Genomic DNA, 20,295 nt, shown 5'->3' on the forward strand with positions numbered 1-20,295 from the left:
TCTGTCGATACAACATACTTCCTCCGTTCTATTAATATTGCAACAATGGACTTTTTGCACTATTCATCACTCTTGTTTGACCGTATAATATAAATTTATACGTTAAGCAAAATGTAGTGATGTGGGATCTTATTGGATTCGTCTCATAAAATACTTACACAATATATATTACCTTTTTTATAATTTTTACTCTTACACAATTATAGATATTTAGCATATAAAATGTGCTTTGGGATGCGTAATTTTCTCCATGTTGCAACATTAATAGATCCGAGGAAGTAGTTAACTCGAATTAAATCTCAATTTTGCTATAGGTAGTGTGAAGCACGTCACAAAAAGTGAGACTATACATTTTCTGTATGAATATTTGTTACATATTCTTGTTTAGCCTCGTGCAAACCATGTGTAATCTATCTATCACAATTACGTAGTATTGAGCATGGTACGTGAATATATGATGAGGATATTTGAGTTACTTTGGGGGGACTTTCGAGTTTGTCAAAACTAAAACAATTACATGATAAATTGATAATCAACAATAGCACTTGTTACATGTAACGTTATTTTTTTTTTGTTGTACTGAATGTTAACCATATGGTGTTGTGATGAAAATGGGAAATTTTCGGGGTCGAAAATATAGGCGAACGCTGCGTCTGGTATGGCTGTGGATGATGAATGTAAGCTCAAGTTTCATGAGCTAAAAGCAAAGAGAACATACCGCTTCATTACCTTTAAGATTGAAGGTCAACAAGTGGTGGTGGATAAGTTTGGGAGCCCTGAGGAAAGCTATGACGATTTTACCAACTCTTTACCTGCTGATGAGTGTCGTTATGCCGTTTTCGACTTCGATTTCACCACTGATGAGAACTGCCAGAAGAGCAAGATTTTCTTCATTGCCTGGTACGTATGCCATTCATTTTCATGTTCTTGCATGTACAACTATAGGTAAAAGTACTAATCATAATATAAATTGTTACATATCTGTTTTGACACTTCGTGGTTTCAAGTAAAGTGAAAATCAAATGAAGAGAACATACACGACTATAGTATGCAATATATCATATATGTACAATACAATACTAAAATGTTGTACATATTGTTAGTGGACCAACTCAACCAAAAGGTTAAACTGATGGTTGAGGTCCATGAATATGTTTTTTTACTCTATCACTCCCCCTCACATGAAAGGTCCTTTGGGTTTGAAATGTGGATGCAACACAGGCCTACCCATACCTGGTGCGAATTAATTCCACTTTGAAGGAGGGGTGGATGAGATTCGAACCCGTTACCTTTGTGTCACGCTGGCTCTGATACCATGTTAGTGGACCAACTCAACCAAAAGCTTACTCAACCAACCGCTTAAGCTTTTGGTTGAGTTGGTCTACTAACACATATTGTTGTCATATATTGATTGACATCATCAGTTGATCATACAGAATATAAAGTTTATAATATCATTTTGACTTTTGACATAATTAATATCGAGTGAAATGCATGTAATATAAATGTAGGTCTCCAGACACATCAAGGGTGAGAATGAAGATGGTGTATGCAAGCTCAAAGGACAGGTTCAAGAGAGAACTTGATGGAATTCAGGTTGAATTACAGGCTACAGATCCAAGTGAGATGAGCTTCGACATCATTAAATCGCGAGCATTATGAACAACGTAACACCTTATAATTTGTTTCGATGAAAATTACTCACTTAATCGTCGGTTTTATACAGCAATTCTACTTTGTTGCTGTTTATTTGTGATCAACATTTGTTGCTTCAAAAGTCCTTTATTCTTAGGGAAAAAAGAAAGGGATCCAAAATGGTTTTTGATTATTTTTCAGAATCGAAATTTTAAGTGTAGTGCAGAGATGTAACATTGTGCACTCTTTAATCATTTTCAGTACTATGATCGGTTGTTTTTTGTGTGCTACTATTATTTGTTATTATTGCCAACCAATTACTTTATTATTGTTCACGAACATAAGTTTTTTAAAACTTCATGAATGATAATTGATAATACGTACTTATAATATCTGGATATCAACTAGCTTAATTACGTTAATTAAAATTCAATTAGGTGACCAATTATGTGTTGCATCATTAATCCTTATTGATTCTCTCTCAAAAATGGCATTCATAATGGGTTAATTGGCAACTTGACCATATCATAAGAAGTGGGCCGCCACCAATATATTGGGCTACACAATTAGGTAGGTTAAAGTCTTTATGGAGGAAAATCCTTCGATAGTTTTTTATGAGGACAAATCCTTCGATTGTTAGATGTTAACGTAATTAACTAAGTTAAGAGAATATTTCGGAGATAGAATTTGTCTATATATATATATATATATATATATATATATATATATATATATATATATAAGAAAAACATAGTAGCATTAATGTTGTATCTTGTGTAGTTGTGTTATTGTGTATGCAAGACACTATTAAGACTATTAATTTTACTCCCTCCGTCCCTAAATTACATTTCTTTTTCTCTCTATTATGTGAGGAATTAATTCTAGAAAGAGGAATGTAATTTAGGGACGGAGGGAATACTAATTTGTAGTTCTGTCAAATAAACAATTGAGTTAAGAAAAGACTTTAGTTGTATTATAATGTAAAAGGTACAACCTGTTATATACGAGTAGTGAAAAGGTTAGGAGTATAATTTATTAACAAATTTTTTTTTTTTTTTTTTTAAATTGTTATAGTTTGATTGACATGTTTGATGATACACAACTTTAATCATTAATTAATATCGTCAATTTTGTATTAGTATGAACTAAAAAATATTAATATTATGAAAATTTACTTTTTCACTAATTCGACAACACACCATAAAATTTGTTTATTATAAGCAATCAAGTTGAAAAAGTCAAATACTCAAATTGTTGCAATTAGAGAAAAAAAAAAGGAGTTTATTATGTATACGTAGTATATGGATCTTAGTTCAAATAATCCATTTAAATATTTAATCACTAATTAAAACTTCTTTCCGTGGACTGAATGAAGGTGGTAGCCGTGGTACTCGCGCACAATTTGCAATTGCAATCCTACAAGTTGTCTGAGAATCCCAAAAACAAGATTTGAAGCATTAAAAATGTGTATCAGATCATCAGCTCGCCTCACACATTTTATTTATTTATTTATTTTTTTTTTTTTTTTTTTTTTGACAACAGCTCCTCACACATTTTAAGGAGACATTAAAGTTCACCTTATCAGTGATTGTACTTTGCTACGTATACCATTTATCATACTTCGTATGATTGATCATTTTGGCCTTTAATTTTGGCAGCATATGGTGCAGTTTATGTGTAAAAATAATCGATCTATTACTGCATACAGAATTACAGACTAAGACATACTTCGTATATTGTTAATAACGTAATAATCAATTGATTCAACATATGATGAACAACGACACTTAATCTAAGATTCACGTTTTTGTGGAATTGAGCTTTTAATAATATAGGACACTTAGTCTTACTCCACAGTAACATTATTAACGTATAAATTGCACGATTTGCGGCCAGCCGGCCAAAACAAATATACAAAATAGTACAATAAGATATTAACATTAATCCCATAAAAGTAAGAAATAAGTCATGAGATTAGAAATTTATTATGTAATCCACCATATTAAGATTATTTTAAATATAAATGTTACGTTAGTGAGAGTAAGATGAACATCAATGGTCAAGACATTCTAGATTACTCCTAGTGGAAAGCATGATTTATTGGTTTTTTAGATTACTCCTAGTGGAATGCATGATTTATTTGTTTTTATAAAAAGTTTTAGTGGGAAACATTGAGAGGAAAACAACTCGTAATATACAAATAAAGTAAATGATGCTTAATAACAATTTGACAGTTAATGTTTTGATATATATATGGTAAGATAAATGACTAAACATTCCAATAGAAGATCTAAAAAGAGTTGGTAAATTACCCCAATAAAGTTGAATCTCAATTATTTAATTAATGATGATAATTTAGAGATTGATTGATGATAAATTTCAAAACAATATGAAATGGGCCTGGGCAACCCGAACAAGGAGGAGGAGAGTTAGGTTCACAAACAAGGCTTTGGAGGTTCCATACTAAAACCAATTGACTATAGCAGGAGTTACTCTTCTACTTTATAAAGTGGAACCATCTCTCCTCTTTCTCCAATGTGGGGACACTCTAGGTTTCAACACTCCCCCTCACTTGTGAGTGTCCTTAGAATTAGAGCACACCAGGCCAGAAAGTACAATATAAATCTTCTTTGGGAATGAACATCCAATAGAGGCCCCTTAACCAGCGGCTGGACAAATACCCAGTTATAAACGGCCCAACAAACCTGGGCTCTGATACCATGATAAATTTCGAAACAATATGAAATGGGTCTGGGCAACCCGAACAAGGAGAAGGAGAGCTAGGTCCACAAACAAGGCTTTGGAGGTTCCATACTAAAACCAATTAGTTATAGTAGGAGTTACTCCTCTACTTTATAAAGTGGAACCACCTCTCCTCTTTCTCCAATGTGGGACACTCACAAGTGATACACATTGGGTTCCAACAATTGATTAGGCAGATATATATATAAACTGTAAACAAAGTACATAATTATGATAGAGGAAAGAGTTGTTTGCAATGCGGGTATTATTCTTACTATTACTAGTAAATTTTCTAAAGTAATCTTTATTCCTTAAGAATAATGTGATAAGAGTTATGAACTATAACTCTTATAAGACTAATATTTTCCGGTGTTATATTATACTTAAATTACTACTGTCTACGTGTAGTAACTAGTATTGTCACGATACTTAACACGATAGTAATAAAAAGTTAAAACTAATTTCAAATTAAGTTATATTAGTATTACAATCAATAAAACTAAGGAAAATATAGAAGTAGAGAACGAAGGAAAAGATGGTTAATTGTACTTGTAAGATAATAAAAAATTAAAAATGCTTATAGTGGTTACAATATGAAATGACAAATGATTAACAAATATAAAATTGTACATAAAATCATGAAGATATCCTTGACATAAAAGATATATCCAGTATTCCAGTATAATCATAGACAATATCCTATAAAGTAATTGTATCAAAGATACTAAAGCGACACAATCTTTTTTTAGGATCAAATTACTCTCAAGATTGTTTGATTTTTTTTATGAATCTAATCGACTTTTTGTTTGTTTTAAGCTCATGTTAACAATTTTTTTATTTTAAAAATAAATAAATAAAAACTCTTTTGGCCAAACTTGGTCATGTTGCATGATTCCCCCTGGGCGTATAAGCCCTATTTTTTTGGCTTGCAAAGGGTAATCTGGAGTTCGGTGATACATTTTTTTCCCCCTCTTAATGATATAGTGGTACATTTTTGTGTACAATTATGCATACATAATGAATCATTAAAGCATTAATTGTCTAAATAATACTTTTGTGTACTACCGAAGTATTATGTATGTAGTGAATCATTAAAGCATTAATTGCCTGAATAAGCTAGGATCATGGTATTTGTGGTCAGATACCTTGATATATATCGTTTAATCAATTAACTAGTGTGTATCCCGGCCCGGGCGATGCCCCGAGTTGCTAATTTGTGTACTTTTTTTTTCTTACTTTAATTTAACAATTATGTTGGAATATTTGTGTAGTTAGTGTGTGTTGTGGTTCGGGCATTGCCTTGAATGTCACTTTTTTTTTTTTACATCATATGTATTTATAATTTAATCTTGTGAAAAATAAATGAATTATATTACCTCTAATTTACTTAATAAATGAAAGGAATATTATAATATTATGTGAAACTTGAAACATTAATAATAGTTGGTTGAGATGGTAAAAGAATTACCTATCTATATTAGAGATTATGGGTTCGAATCTTGTTGTAAACATATTTTATTTTGTTAAATGGAGTGGCTAGCTTACGTTGCGCATATATGTTGGATGATGACATGAAATTGTGACATAGGTACACATAGTTTGAAGAGTGCCACGTGGCACGTTCTTTTAAAAGTACGTAACGCAACTACTAATGACGTGACCATGTGAATCACGAATTTTTGGACCACCATTCTTACACTGACGATAAGGTGGCATTTTATGGTGTCATATTTAATACCATTACTTGTGTAGTGGTGTAGAGTAGGTACTATAGCTACTATAAATATTCTCATTACCTTGTTTCATTTCTTCTCATCCTAGGTGTTTGAAGCCATAAAATGAAATATATTACAAAGTATATCTTTACAAAACACTAGCTTCTTTAAACACATTTTCTATTTGTTCAAACAAAATGAGTTCAATCATTGGTAGCAATGAAGCACAAATTCATCCAACAACCGAGGAGGAGGCCTCTTGTATGGCTATGTGCTTGGCTACGTGGTCTGTTCCGTCCATGGTGTTCAAAACCGTGCTAGAGATGCATGTCCTCGACATCATCTACAACACCGGCCCTAAGGCTCAGCTCTCCGCGGAGGAGATTGTGGCTCAATTACCAACCACTAACCCTAATGCCGCGGTAGCCCTAGACCGTATGCTACGCCTTTTGGCTAGCTTTACTATACTCACTTGCACTCAAAAGGTGGGTTCTGATGGACAGCCTAAGAGGCTGTATGGGCTTGGCCCAGTTTGTCAATTCTTGGCTAAGAATGATGATGAAGTTTCTTATGCTGCTTTTGCTAATCTTATGCATGATAAGATTATCATGGACACTTGGTAAGTTTGACTCGTGTTTCCTTCTATTTCCTTTCTATTCGTTAAAAAATATTCATACGATATTCATTCGATATAAGAGAGAGTTCACATCGGAAGCCATATATATTACATAACCTACTTTATTTTCTTCGTACACATATTATTTTCGTGGTTGATAATCATATTTTGCAACAATATCTTCTAACTTACCTCAAAATATTGCAGGAAACATTTGAAAGACGCGGTATTGATTGGTGGAAATCCTTTTGAGAAGCAATATGGTATGGGCATATTTGATTATCTTGGAACAGATTCGCGATTCTACAAGGTTTTTTATGATGGAATGGACCATCATTCTACCATTGTTATGAAGAAATTTCTAGACATTTACAAAGGATTTGAGGGTATATCATCAATTGTAGATATTGGTGGTGCAACTGGTCTTACTCTTAAAATGATCCTTTCTAAATATCCTTCAATAATTAAGGCTATTAATTTTGACCTACCTCATATTATTAGAGATGCGCCATCAGTTCCTGGTATGGAATCTTCTTATTATCTATTACAAGTATATTTATAGTTTTAATTATTTAATTAATTTATTGTACTATGTAAATCTTTATTGTAGTTTGTACTTTTATTCTTGATTATTATTGGATGAATTTTATTATTTTATATAGGTACTTGCAGGTGTTGAACATGTTGGAGGGGACATGTATGACAGTGTTCCTAAGGCTGATGCTATATTTATGAAGGTATATTTAATAATTTATTTTTTATTTTTCGCTCCCTCCGCCCCTAAATTACATTCGTATTTCTAGTATTTTTTCTTCACATAATAGAGAGAAGTAGGAATGTAATTTAGGGACGGAGGGAGTATTTTTTTTTTTTTTTTTTTGGGTTTTGGTGAAGATTATTTAATTTATTGAACTTTGTTCATACGGAGTAGCCAAATGAAAATTAATTTATTTTTTTTTATTTTTGTTTTTCTAGTTGCAACATTTTTTTTTATAAACAACTTGACTATATATATGATGACTTATACTCCTACTAACGAATAAATATAATTATGTGAGATCTTATTGGAGTTAGTTATTCACTTGCTCTTGAACCATATTTAATTTGTTAATTGGGAGTGTAATAAATTTTCATATACATTATTTTCAGTGGACTTTTCAATCAGGAACCGATGAACAATGTGTGAAACTATTGAAAAATTGCCATGAAGCATTACCAGAAGAAGGCAAAGTAATAATATGCGAGTACGTTGTACCCGAAACACCGAAAACTAGCTACCAAGCTCATACAGCCTTCATTTGGGATGCAATCATGTTAACATTTCCAGACGGTAAAGCAAGAACCAAACAAGAGTACGAGGCCTTAGGCAAAGAGGCTGGATTTGAAGCTTTTCAATTGGTGTGTTTTGCTTGTGATACTTGGGTCATGGAATATCAAAAGAAAAGTGCAAATTAATCGAGTTATAAAATAATTGATATGATGATGAATCAACTTGAAGAAATTTCGTTTGTAATAATCTAGCTATTGTGTAGCTAGAGGATGTTTGTTGGTCGATCTTTTATCATTTGAATGTTTTTACACTTTGAAAATTTTATTTTATTGTCGATCTGCCCTTTTATTTGACACTACTCCGTATGTATGTCTTGCAAATTTCATTATGAGTTGTAATAATACATTTGGTTGTTCTACGTGCAATTATAGATAATACTGGGTTGTGAGCCCTTATTCGATCATGATCATTATCATTAGTCTAAGTACTACTCCGTTACATATTATGTGCAACTTTTGAATTTTTTATATCTTACAATAACTCTCAAAAGTTGCACATAATATGTACTCGTAACAAAGATTAGTATATTATACGGAGTATTATTAGTTTTTGGCCTAAGTAAAGCCTTGGTCATTGTAGGTAAGATGGGATTAGTTGTGGAAAAAGAAAATGTTAGCAGATTGATTGTGAAACTCCTTAATTAAGATTGGCTGACGTTGAATATAAATTATATGCAAATGAACTAATGTGTGAGGGTTGCCTTTTGTTTTATTGATTCTTCTATCTATTATGGGAAAAGGGTCTTTGTCCCAAATGATGAGATAAATAAGCTTCTTTGTTATATATGTGAAACTCCCACTAATGGTTGGTGTTAGAAGGGCATCTTGATCATCTATTGTTAAATTGATTTTACTATTAAAAAAAGATATAAAATAATAATAAAAAAAAAAAAAAAATTCTTATAAAAGATTGGCTACTGCCTACTTGAATTGCTAGCTACGTAGTATTTAGTATCATAATATTTGTCAAGAAAAAATATACTCCGTATTTATGAATTTTAACATGTCATTTCCTGTGTCCGGTATTTTAAACTTGATGTTTCCTCATATTTTTTTATATACTCATACTCGTTTTTGTGGAACTGGCCAGTCATGCGTCTAGATTTATTAGACAAATAGTTTTATGAAATGAGGAGGTCCTAGTAAAACCAAAAAATTAGTATTATTTTCAATTTCATTGAGAAAAAACAATTACAGAGTAACATAGTAGAGTTCATAAGTCTATAATAATATGAGTGTCACAATCTTCTTCCTAAGCAAGCAGTTAAAGTATTAACGATTGTTCTTTCATCAATATAAAATCATTTGTAATAGACTGCCTTAAATTAAGTGCAAAGTCTATTACAAATGATTTTATATTGATGAATTACAAATTATTAGCCAAAAGCATCTTTCATTTAGTTAAACATTTTGTACTTAGCATCAAAACTAATTTTTATATTATAATTAGGTGTTGATTCTCACTTGATTATTTGATTTCTTTGATTTTATTGGGAAAAATTAAAAAAAAGTGGACCCTTGCACCAAATTGACATGAAAAATACTTGTATAACATATATTTGCAAATTGCAACAACCGCTAGAAAAAGGACACATTGGTTGTAGTTAGTGAGTGCCTTATAAATCATGAGATTCTAAATTCAGAAACCATATTAATTTCACATATCCTACAAAATCCAACTAATCCCTTAATTATTTTCCATTCTCTTAAGTTCAAAAGAAAAAGTTTTTTTTGAATTATGGGCAATAATAATGTTACACAAAATGGCCCAACTACTGAAGAAGAGGCCCTTTCTATGGCAATGTGCTTGGCTACTAGTCATGTACCATCTATGGTCTTCAAAGTTGTCCTTGAGCTAAACATCATTGACATCATCAATAATGCAGGCCCTGAGGCCCAACTCTCTCCGGCAGAGATCGCCGCCCAATTAACCACCACTAATCCAGATGCCGCGGTGGTCTTAGACCGCTTGCTTTGCATCTTGGCTAACTTTACTATTGTCACCTTCTCTAACCGTGTTGGGCCTAATGGTCAGGTTGAAAGGGTCTATGGACTTGGGCCTGTTTGCCAATTCTTAGTTAAGAATGGTGGTGGGGGTTCATATACTGCCTTTGCCACTCTCATGTATGACAGGGTTATAATGGATTCTTGGTAAGTGAGACTTTCATACTTGTATGTTTTGAGTTACAAACATGTTTTGTTACAATAATTTATTTCTGGTAAGTAGTGGACTAGTGGGCATAGTGGCTATAATAGTAGTCTTTTTTTCCGTGTGTATCAAATGAATATAATACCTCCTTGAATGTTATGTGCAATTTTGGAATATTTTATATCTCACAAATACTATTGAGGTAGTATAACGCTTTTCTTAATAGAGTCATACTAAGTCCCAAAATAATGGTTGATTGCAGGAAACATTTGAAAGATGCGGTACTTGATGGTGGAGTTCCTTTTAATTAGGCTCATGGTATGGGCGTATTTGATTATCTTGGTACAAATTCAAGATTTTATAATGTTTTTTATGATGGAATGGACCATCACTCAATTATGGTATCTAAGAAAATCTTAGATAATTATAAAGGATTTGAAGGTATTTCATCTCTCGTTGATATTGGTGGTGCAACTGGAGCTACACTCAACATGATTATCTCTAAATACCCCTCAATTAAGGGTATTAATTTTGATTTGCCTCATATCATTAAAGATGCACCGCCTTTTCCTGGTAAGAATAGGTCAATTATTTAAATAATCTTTTCATTTTATTGATTTAAAGATCTTCATTATGAAGTACTAATTTTTTAACAAAAGTTTTTTTTTTTTATTTTGTATAAATTACTCATAATTTTATATAAATAGTCATATATATGAACGATACAAAAGTCACTATTTTACAATTAATAAAGAGACAAAGGAACGTCCGTTCGATACACTTCCCTAAAGTCTTGTTCGTCCACTCCACTTGATTTAGCACTAATTGATCAGGATTACGACATCATTATTGGTTAAAAGTTGATCGAGTTAACATAACATTATAAAATGGATAGGTAATGCTGTAGTTAGGGGCGACTTGTATTACAATTCACTTGAAAAAAAATTAGCTATAATGACTTACAAAGTTAATGTTATAGTGAAGTGAAGGGAGTAGAGTCTTGAAAATTCTTTCCTCAAAATAAAACAAACACTCCTATTTACGAAGTATATTAAAAGGAGTATTCAACAACTAATAAATACTTCGTAGTTTAATAGTATGTATAATATATGATAATACTCCGTAATAATTATCTCTATATTAATGCAGGTATTGAGCATGTTGGAGGAGACATGTACATCAGTGTACCAAAGGGTGACGCTATATTCATGAAGGTGCCCCTTAATTACTTTGAGAGGACTTTTTAATTCTTTTGTCTTTCTTTAACAACACTAAGGTTGACCATATAAAGAATAAAGATAACAAACTAATCACCTTAAGTATTACTATAAGACTTTAGGGAAAATAAGGTTAACCACTAAGGTTGACCACTTATATTTCTATATTTTAACTCCACCATCAATAAGGTTAAAATATATTTCAATAAGGTCCTTAAAATATAGCGTAACTTAAAATTAAAAAAAAAAAAAAAAAAAAAAAAAAAAAAAACCTAGTCATCAGTCAAAGTTAGTCAATGGTATATGATACTACGTATTCCCTGGCCTGAGTGTTTAGATAAGTTTGATTTGCATCAATAACTTTAAACTATTACGGAGTAACGTGTTATAGATTTTTGAGTTCTTAAGGAAGAGAGCATGTCATGTGGCGATTCCCACTATTTTATACGAAGTAATGAAGTATAACAATAAGGTTTATACAAGATTTGGACATAGAATTTCAAGTTCAATATCAAAGACCTTATCACTTAACTATGTCATATTTTTATGTTATTTTATAAATAAAATAATCAAAATGAAGTGAACAATAAATAAAATACTAGTGCAATTTGTTTCAAAAAGAAAATACTAGTACAATTAATAAAATGTCAAGTCATGTTTTTTGCATAGTATAATAAAGTTTTTTTTTTTTTTTTTCCTCCAGTGGACTTTTCATACAGCAGGAAATAATGAACAATGTATTAAATTGTTGAAGAACTGCCATGAAGCTTTGCCAGAAGATGGAAAAGTAATCATATGTGAGCATGTTGTATCAGACGAACCTGGTGAAACCAGTTATCAAGCTCATACAAGCTTTATTTTCGACGCGATGTTGTTAACCATTCCAGGGGGTAGAGCAAGAACCAAACATGAGTACGAGTCCTTGGGCAAAGAAGCTGGATTTGAAGCTTTTCGTTTTGTTTGTTTCGCTTGTGATACTTGGGTCATGGAATTTCTGAAAAAAAACAATTAAATTAATAATGATTTTATATAAATTAAGTTGGCAATTAAATGATCTACGATATTGTAGGCATGTTTTTATTTTATTCGTAAAAGGTAAAACATTATATGGCAATAAAATTTTAATTTATTACTTTCTCGGTGTCTCAATATTTACAACTTTAATCACGTACGGTTGTTTTTCACAAACTATAGAATTTTCATATTTCGGGACTTATATTATCAAGAGAAAATGCATTCATTGTGCACTATCTTATTTGATTTGTTCAAATAAGTATGAGCAATTGAGCATCATGAATTTTTTTGTTTCTAGTCCAAATACAGGCAAAATTGATTTAGTCGTATGTAGCTGCATTGTACGCACGTGAAAAAACAATGCCATACAATTACTGCCAACACTATGGATCGATCATCTCATCATCAATAGTGGTAATATTTTTGCAAGCGTTTGCATGTTCAATTGTTCATGCAAAGGAAAAGAAATAAAATCAAATTAAATCCACAAAACTCGTCAAAAAAAAAAAAAAAAAAAAAAATAAAATAAATAAATAAATAAATAAAATTAAATCCACAAAAGAGCAGCAAAATGTACAAGGTTATTTACAAGAGTAACGGAAGGTCAACCCAAGAGTTGAGCATACCTTTGTTAAGCCCAAAGAAGTTACAAGATATGTACAACAAGAATCGAACCATTGTCACGCATGAAATAAAAAAAAAACCTCATTTACAAGTTTGACCAGTTGATCTACGGCATCTACCCACCTTATTAGTGAGAATATATACTAACAACAATACAAAATTTATATATATAAAATCAAAGAGGTGACTATAAAATCAAAGAGGTGACCATGATTCCGCCTCTACCGTGAGTAAAGATTGGGATATGATCAATCAAAGACTAAGAGCCTGTTCATATTTACTGAACTGAGCTGAGCTGAACTATACTGAACTGAACTGATTGGAGCTGAACTGAACTGATGAACTGAACTGAACTGAGCTGAAATGAATATTTTATGTGAGAGGGAAATTAAGAGCTGAACTGAACTGAACTGATTGGAACTGAACTGAACTGAACTAAACTGATTGGAGCTGAACTGAACTGAACTGAACCGAAAATAAGTAAATATGAACAAGCCCTAAGTGTTGTGTTGCATTAATTGCTTATGGGTTGGCAAGATGGCGCTGTTGGAGACTGAATAAAAGTCAGAGCTTAGGAAGGGTTTCGTGTCCGAAAATTTGTTACAATTATTTTTTAATTAATGGGATATTATTAAATTAATTGTTTAAGTGTAGGATTCTTTGCATCCAAAAAATGTACTCCGTATTAATCAAAACCTTGATAGCACGGAGGGGTTTTTAGAAAAGTGTTTATCGTACACGCCTAAATTCAGTTGTTCAATTTGTTTTTCTGATCATTATTATCTCATAAAATTTAGCCACTAGTCTAAAGAGACTGTAGTATGAGATGTAGGGGAATCGGAGACCATCATTGTCAACATATCATATTCACATACACTACCCATCATCAGAGTATCAAAGATAATCAAAAAGGGGGAAGTGTTCGTCTAACCGCTGTCTCAGCCTTTCTGACATTAGAGTTCATAATTGGTAAAGACTAAAGAGGGGGAGGGGTATGATATGTATTTGTGAAAGCAAAAAAGTATTAGTTTCACCACTAATTAATGAAGAAATTACCAATTTTGTGTCAAAAAGTTTGTTACAAAACTCATGACCACAAATGACCTTTGATTGAAAGTAATTTTTATTGCTGCTCCCATAAACACGTGATATGACTATATGAGTAGGGTGTCAGTTCGGATAATCGGATCGGGTCTGATATAGTCGGGTCGGGTCGGGTAAATTTTTAAAATTGAGTTATACTAAATTATTTTGTCCACGCGAATCCAAATCTGAATCGGATATTTTTCGGATCGGGTCGGGCGGGTGTGCTTTTGACATCTCTACTGAGTGATATGACATCTTTTATTGTATAGCTTAATAGAGAGAGACTACTTTGTAACCCACTAAAGAATGTTAAAAGTCTCATAAATACAACCATCATTAAGAATATCACTTGCATAATTAGTAATCTTCAACTTAAGGTATTCTAACACCTTTATAATGTATCATCAATAACGGAGTTATAAAAGTTGTTTTATACAACTCAAAACAACAACAAAAATAAAGAATTTTAAGGGAATCTTCAACAAGGCTATTAAAGCCATAAACCCAACATAGTAGTTCACTTTTTTTTTAGATGTATATGGCCATATAAAGATTTCGACTTGGTCTTACTATACCTAAATAAAAATCATCATGACAAAACACTTATAGATGAATAGGACAGATTCTTCTTACAACGTATTAATTTATTATATTCTTGTAAGATAAATGTAATCAGACCAAAATTTTTTACAAGATCAACTATATAATGTAGTACTATACAAAAAAAATCTTATTTTATATGCTTCTTATATGTATACTTAAATTGAAAATACAAATTTATTTGTAACAAATAAGTTACACCTTATAATTTATTTAGTATCGAAAATTCTAAACATTCGATTTTTGAGATAGGTGGTCGAGTGGGTATCGAAAAGAGTACAATAAATGGAGTAGTAAGCACTAAGCAGTACGCACTCCATAACTAATTTATTTTGTGATAGTATGGACGTATTGGACATGATCATAAATTTATAATTACTTGTTAATGTCTCAAGTGAAGGATATTAATTGTTTAATCTGTTACAGGGAATACATTTATCTTAGTCTCAAAATGATGGTTGATTGCGGGAAACATTTGAAAGATGAAAAATTTCATGACTCGGGTGTAGTATATATATATATGCATGTTTGATTTATTGATTATCTTGGCACAAATTTCATGGCTTGGGGTACGACCTAGGGGTACACTGAGGTACAACTGTACCCCCATTCCACCAAAAAAATAAATGAAAGAAAGCTGATATTAAAGAGACCGCCTGTATATAATACCTGATCTCTTAGGTGCTGAATCAGATAAACAACCCCTCCCCCCCCCCCCCCCCCTTTTTTGTTATATTTAAAGAGACTACTTATTTTAAAAACTGGTCTCTTACTTGTTAATCTGCTTATTTTTGTATTAGATTCAAAGAAACCGCTTATTAAAAAATGGGCTCTTAGGTAGTTAGGTGTTTTTTATGCCAGATTAGTACTTTTGATCAAATAGACCTGTTACCTGTTTTCACAAATAATAGGTCTCTTAGATAATCTTGTTTATAACCCAAACATGTTTAGTTACTTATTTATAAGCCTTATTCTTAGAGGGTGGATGTATTGCACATGCAAATGCTAATACAACAATAAAATGGATTAATAATGCAATATTTAGTTGGGAAAAATTACATAACTCTACATATTATTTTGTAAATTTTTTTTTATCAAACTTAAATTTGTACCCCAATATCAAAATCCTAGATCCGCCACTTGCGTGTACTAAATATATCATGTATAGAATGATTAAAGTTGATAATATTAATATTATCTAAAGATAATTAATGTAGGGCAAATTTGTTTTTATTTAAATGGAATTAATTAAAATGACTTATTAATTATCTACCAAGTTTTTGTTATACTAGCTTCGTAGCAACAGTTATAGTATTGAAATTATAATTCTTCCAAGGCCACAAAAACTAGCTAGTGCTGATAAGGTTCATATCAATCCAACAACACTAATTATTCAAATTAAATAATTAAGGAATTTGCAATAATAATAATAATAAATGCCCATGATGTTAATTAAACATTATTATACAATGATTATTATTATTTGGTAACTCCGTTGGTTTTGATTAAATTGCTACAATAAACTACTGCATGTAGTGATGTAGCACATGTCTCAACAATTCAACATGCATGCTCAAATGGCAAAACTAGTACTACGTAGTACGTACTCAATATTGGTAACTATGTGGTTCTGATTTGAGTACTACTAATGGCTTAGTGATCTTCATTTAACCTTAACCCATCATAAATTGTTTTATTTGTAACTCATCATGAAGATTATATTCTTATTGTGTAATCTTTTTTTTTTTTTTTTTTTTTTTGAATTTATTTAAATATGTCTAAAAAAAAAAATGACATTTTGGTGTAAAATGCAAACATCTACTTTGCATGTAAACTATAAGTAGAATTTCTACATATATAAAAGCTTTGTAAACATTGACTTGATTGTGGCATTACATAATTTTTAAACATATGAGCCTATGAGGAATATAAATGCAAGTGGTAGCATAAATTTGTTCATAATCTTTTATCTTTAGACTCTATATATGTCTACCAAATCACGTAGGTATTATGTTATAGTAAGTTGTCCATGATTTAGTCAAATACTCAAATACTATTTGGGGACTTTATCTTAGTGCATACATATATAAATGGGAGGGGAAAGTTAAAACGTTTTTTTCAATCACTATACTTGTCTAATTGTATTTGACTGAATTTATCATCTAGGTAATTAATAAAATAATAAGGTTATCTTTATAAGTGATGTTAGCTCATCTGATAATATAGGAAAATTTTCAAGCTCAAGACATTGACAATATATACAAAGTATCAATTATTACATACATAAACAACTCCAAAAATAATTTAGTCCCTTAACATTTATATCTATGTTATACTTGCATGCAGATTAACATGTTATTGCATGCTATATTTGCATGCATTTTATTAACATGTTATTTCAAGCAACAAAGTTTCTGAACTTATATAAGCAACGATGATTGCATATTCATTTAAGCTTTCTTTCTTTCATTCTACCTTTCTCTCATAACCTATAGCTTCTTCCCCTCCTTCTAGTGCTCTAATTTACAAAACAAATATACAAAGTATGAATCAAATAATCAAATCAATTATCTTAACTGTTTTCTTCATCCAAGTTGGGGTTGTAGGACATAATAATGTAAGTTTCTAGCTAGATCATTTCACATTTACATGCATTTGAATTTGTAAGACCATCTCACTATATTATTTTTATTTTTTTGTTTTTGTTCTTAAATAGGTAAAATACATCAATATTACGGTAGCTCAAGATGGATCGGGCACCGTCAAGACCATATCAGAGGCTATTGAAATGGCACCCGAAAAAAGTTTAGCTCCGTACATCATACATATCAAGGCCGGAGAGTAAGTACCGACTATTAATTTTGTTTCAAGTTATATTAATATTTTTTAGTCGACTATTATTATTTCGATCATGACTCATTAAGATAACATATATTCAAATTTAAAGCTTTCTTTTCTTATAGCTAGAGTAAAATTCAAACTAATTATAATAGTAATAATTGAGAAAACTTGAGCTTGGAAATTAATTAATATTGATAAAAATATGCACTAAATGTATTTACTCATTCTAATTTTTTTTTTTAATCTCTGTGAAATAAAATTTTATTTCAGATACGCGGAGAAAAACTTGACTGTTAAACTTCCAAGACAAATTTATGGTTTGTCGGAGAAGGTAAAGGCCGAACCTTGATCACCGGCAACAAAAGTGTTGGACATGATAAGGTCGGAACCGTTGAGACTGCTACTTTTGGTAAGTTTGTTTAATTATTAATTTCCATTAGTTTAGTTGTTTATATTTTGATAAACTATATAATTAAGTTATTCTAGATTATTAATTACGAAGTATTAGGTAGTAACTTTCAACAAATTACCTAAATCACTATAGTGTACTCCGTATAGTAAAATTGAAGTAATCCTGCACACATAGGTCCGTAGTTGGGGCCCAGAGCCCAAGATTGTAAAGCCCAAATTTCGTTCATAAAAGGGCCTCAAAATTAACCGGGAAAAAAATAATCTAAAACAGGGGTTTTTTTGTTTTGATTTATTTTGGCTTGTAATTTTATACTTGTTGAAGATGAATGGGAACAAAATGCAATGGCTTAACATAATTAAACAAGCGATTTGACTATTTTACCAAATATTACTCAGCTCCGTAATGAATAAATTAATTTTTTTTTTGGAGATCTTGTTACTAATTAGTTACATTTAACGGCATATAGCTAGTAAGCTTTCATTGTCTTCTAATTAGCTTTCAAATTTATTGCTACATATGTGAATTTGGAAGTAAAATTGAGGAGGTTAATTTTTCCATTTTGCATACCCTTCAAACTTACAAAAATAAAATCATAAATACATACTTTATAGTATACTTCGTATAGTATAATTGGCTAACTTGTTGTGTACTCTGACATGTCCAGCTGCTTGGGGTACTGGGCTAGTACTTCAAAACATCTCGTTCGTCAATGATGCCGGTCCAATCGGCCACCAAGCTGTAGCACTTCTTGTGGGTGCTGACCAAGCAACGATTTACCATTGTGAGATCAAGGGATATCAAGATACCCTATGGGTATATAAAGGTCGCCAGTTCTACAGAGAGTGTGATATATACGGCACGATTGACTACATATTTGGAGATGCTGCTTGTGTCTTTCAAAATTGCACTCTGTGGGCTCGAAAGCCAATGGAAGGACAGCAGAATGCAATCACAGCCCAAGGGCGTCGGTCGCCAAATGTACCGAAGACGGGTATATCAGTCCACGCATGTCAACTGCGGGCTGTCCAAGAATTGAAACGAGTAAAATCAAAAGTCCACACTTATTTGGGTCGGCCATGGAGGAAATATGCAGTTGTGGTGTTCCTCGAGTCGTTCATAGGCGATCACATAGAGCCTAGGGGTTGGTTGGAGTGGAACTCCACAAGTCCGGTGAATGACTTGTACTACGGTGAGTACCTAAATATCGGTCCAGGAGCTGATATTTCACACCGTGCTCGGTGGCCGGGTGTGCACCCTAATATGACTAGGGTGGAGGCGGAGAATTTTACAGTGGCCCAATTTATCCAAGGACAAACTTGGATAAATGGTACTGGAGTTCCTTATCTCGAAGGTTTATTAAGCTAATTAGATAATTGGTATTTTACTTAATTATTACAACTTTATTTCTTTGTAAGATTGGTGTAATGAATTTGTACAACTCACTGGAGTTCCTTATCTAGAAGGTTTATTAAGCTAACTAGATAATTGGTATTTTACTTGATTATTAGAACTTAGTTTCTTAGTAAGATTGGTGTAATGAATTTTCACAAGTCTCTATTATTTATAGAAAGGGTACCTTCTCATCATGAGTCAAAAATAGCTGGCTTTAAATCTTCTACTGCTATAATCATCATCCCAATCAAAATCGACTTGTGCACTTTTTAACTTTATTAACACAATGGAAGTTATATAGAGCTATCATGCATTATCACGAAATAATTTTTCGTAGTTTCTAATAGTGTATGAGAAGTATATTTATACAACCTAACAATAGATTATGGTTCATGAAATAGGCCCGTAAACTATACAATATACACAATATGTCAATATATATAGGCCCGCTTGTTCTAATGATGATGATTAACTCCTTCTAACCACGAGCTAAATTAATCTTTTAAGGAGAAAGTGATTTTGGAAGTGAGATTCCTTGCTATCCAGTATCCACTGGCCCTAGTGGAATAAGGATTAGGAAATAGTTTTATAGTGGACACGTGTCACGCTTAACTAGATAATAATTCTCCAACAGTTGGCCTACCTTATAAATGAGTAAAAATGTTGTACACGTACTATACGGAATACTACGGAGTATGAGTGAATACGGGATACTTAATTGATCTTCCTTTTCAATGAGTAAACTTATTGATTAATAATCCATTTATTAACAATTGCCTTTTTGCATAAATATTGAACTTTGATTGATAATCCTTTTTTCATACAGGATGATTTTTAGCATGAACATAATCCGCTTCCATTGTGTTATGGTTTTTTTTTTTTTTTTTTTTTTTTTTTTTTTTTTTAATTTTTAATTTAACTAG

General features: G+C 31.6%; 3 protein-coding genes and 1 pseudogene across 3 annotated transcripts; all 4 read left to right on the forward strand.

Moving 5' to 3' along the window:
* The first annotated feature begins 645 nt into the window (after positions 1–645).
* On the forward strand, positions 646–1,930 carry LOC145606688 (actin-depolymerizing factor 7-like). The gene is made up of 2 exons (XM_081662509.1): positions 646–900; positions 1,512–1,930. Exons 1-2 carry the CDS (start codon positions 659–661, stop codon positions 1,660–1,662), a joined length of 393 nt encoding a protein of 130 aa, XP_081518635.1. The 5' UTR covers positions 646–658; the 3' UTR covers positions 1,663–1,930.
* A 4,244-nt stretch (positions 1,931–6,174) lies between these two features.
* LOC145608950 (O-methyltransferase 13-like) lies at positions 6,175–8,300 on the forward strand. Its single transcript, XM_081664529.1, has 4 exons — positions 6,175–6,711; positions 6,916–7,229; positions 7,381–7,445; positions 7,858–8,300. Exons 1-4 carry the CDS (start codon positions 6,290–6,292, stop codon positions 8,161–8,163), a joined length of 1,107 nt encoding a protein of 368 aa, XP_081520655.1. The 5' UTR covers positions 6,175–6,289; the 3' UTR covers positions 8,164–8,300.
* A 1,475-nt stretch (positions 8,301–9,775) lies between these two features.
* LOC145607557 (O-methyltransferase 13-like) lies at positions 9,776–12,415 on the forward strand (annotated as a pseudogene).
* Positions 12,416–13,862: 1,447 nt separating this feature from the next.
* LOC145607558 (putative pectinesterase/pectinesterase inhibitor 61) lies at positions 13,863–20,203 on the forward strand. The gene is made up of 4 exons (XM_081663174.1): positions 13,863–14,010; positions 17,900–17,977; positions 18,645–19,331; positions 20,199–20,203. Exons 1-4 carry the CDS (start codon positions 13,863–13,865, stop codon positions 20,201–20,203), a joined length of 918 nt encoding a protein of 305 aa, XP_081519300.1.
* Positions 20,204–20,295: the final 92 nt, after the last annotated feature.

This window comes from Chenopodium album, chromosome 23 (assembly GCF_948465745.1).
Source record: "Chenopodium album chromosome 23, dcCheAlbu1.1, whole genome shotgun sequence".
Classification (NCBI taxonomy): Eukaryota; Viridiplantae; Streptophyta; class Magnoliopsida; order Caryophyllales; family Amaranthaceae; genus Chenopodium; species Chenopodium album.

Bases quoted from the DNA above. Each gene is read 5' to 3' on its own strand.
- LOC145606688 (XM_081662509.1), top strand. From the start codon at position 659: ATGGCTGTGGATGATGAATGTAAGCTCAAGTTTCATGAGCTAAAAGCA. The intron at 901-1,511 runs GTACGTATGCCA...ATATAAATGTAG, and splicing joins AAGATTTTCTTCATTGCCTG to GTCTCCAGACACATCAAGGG.
- LOC145608950 (XM_081664529.1), top strand. From the start codon at position 6,290: ATGAGTTCAATCATTGGTAGCAATGAAGCACAAATTCATCCAACAACC. The intron at 6,712-6,915 runs GTAAGTTTGACT...AAAATATTGCAG, and splicing joins AAGATTATCATGGACACTTG to GAAACATTTGAAAGACGCGG. The intron at 7,446-7,857 runs GTATATTTAATA...CATTATTTTCAG, and splicing joins CTGATGCTATATTTATGAAG to TGGACTTTTCAATCAGGAAC.
- LOC145607558 (XM_081663174.1), top strand. From the start codon at position 13,863: ATGAGATGTAGGGGAATCGGAGACCATCATTGTCAACATATCATATTC. The intron at 14,011-17,899 runs GTAAAGACTAAA...TTGTCGGAGAAG, and splicing joins GACATTAGAGTTCATAATTG to GTAAAGGCCGAACCTTGATC. The intron at 17,978-18,644 runs GTAAGTTTGTTT...TGACATGTCCAG, and splicing joins CGTTGAGACTGCTACTTTTG to CTGCTTGGGGTACTGGGCTA.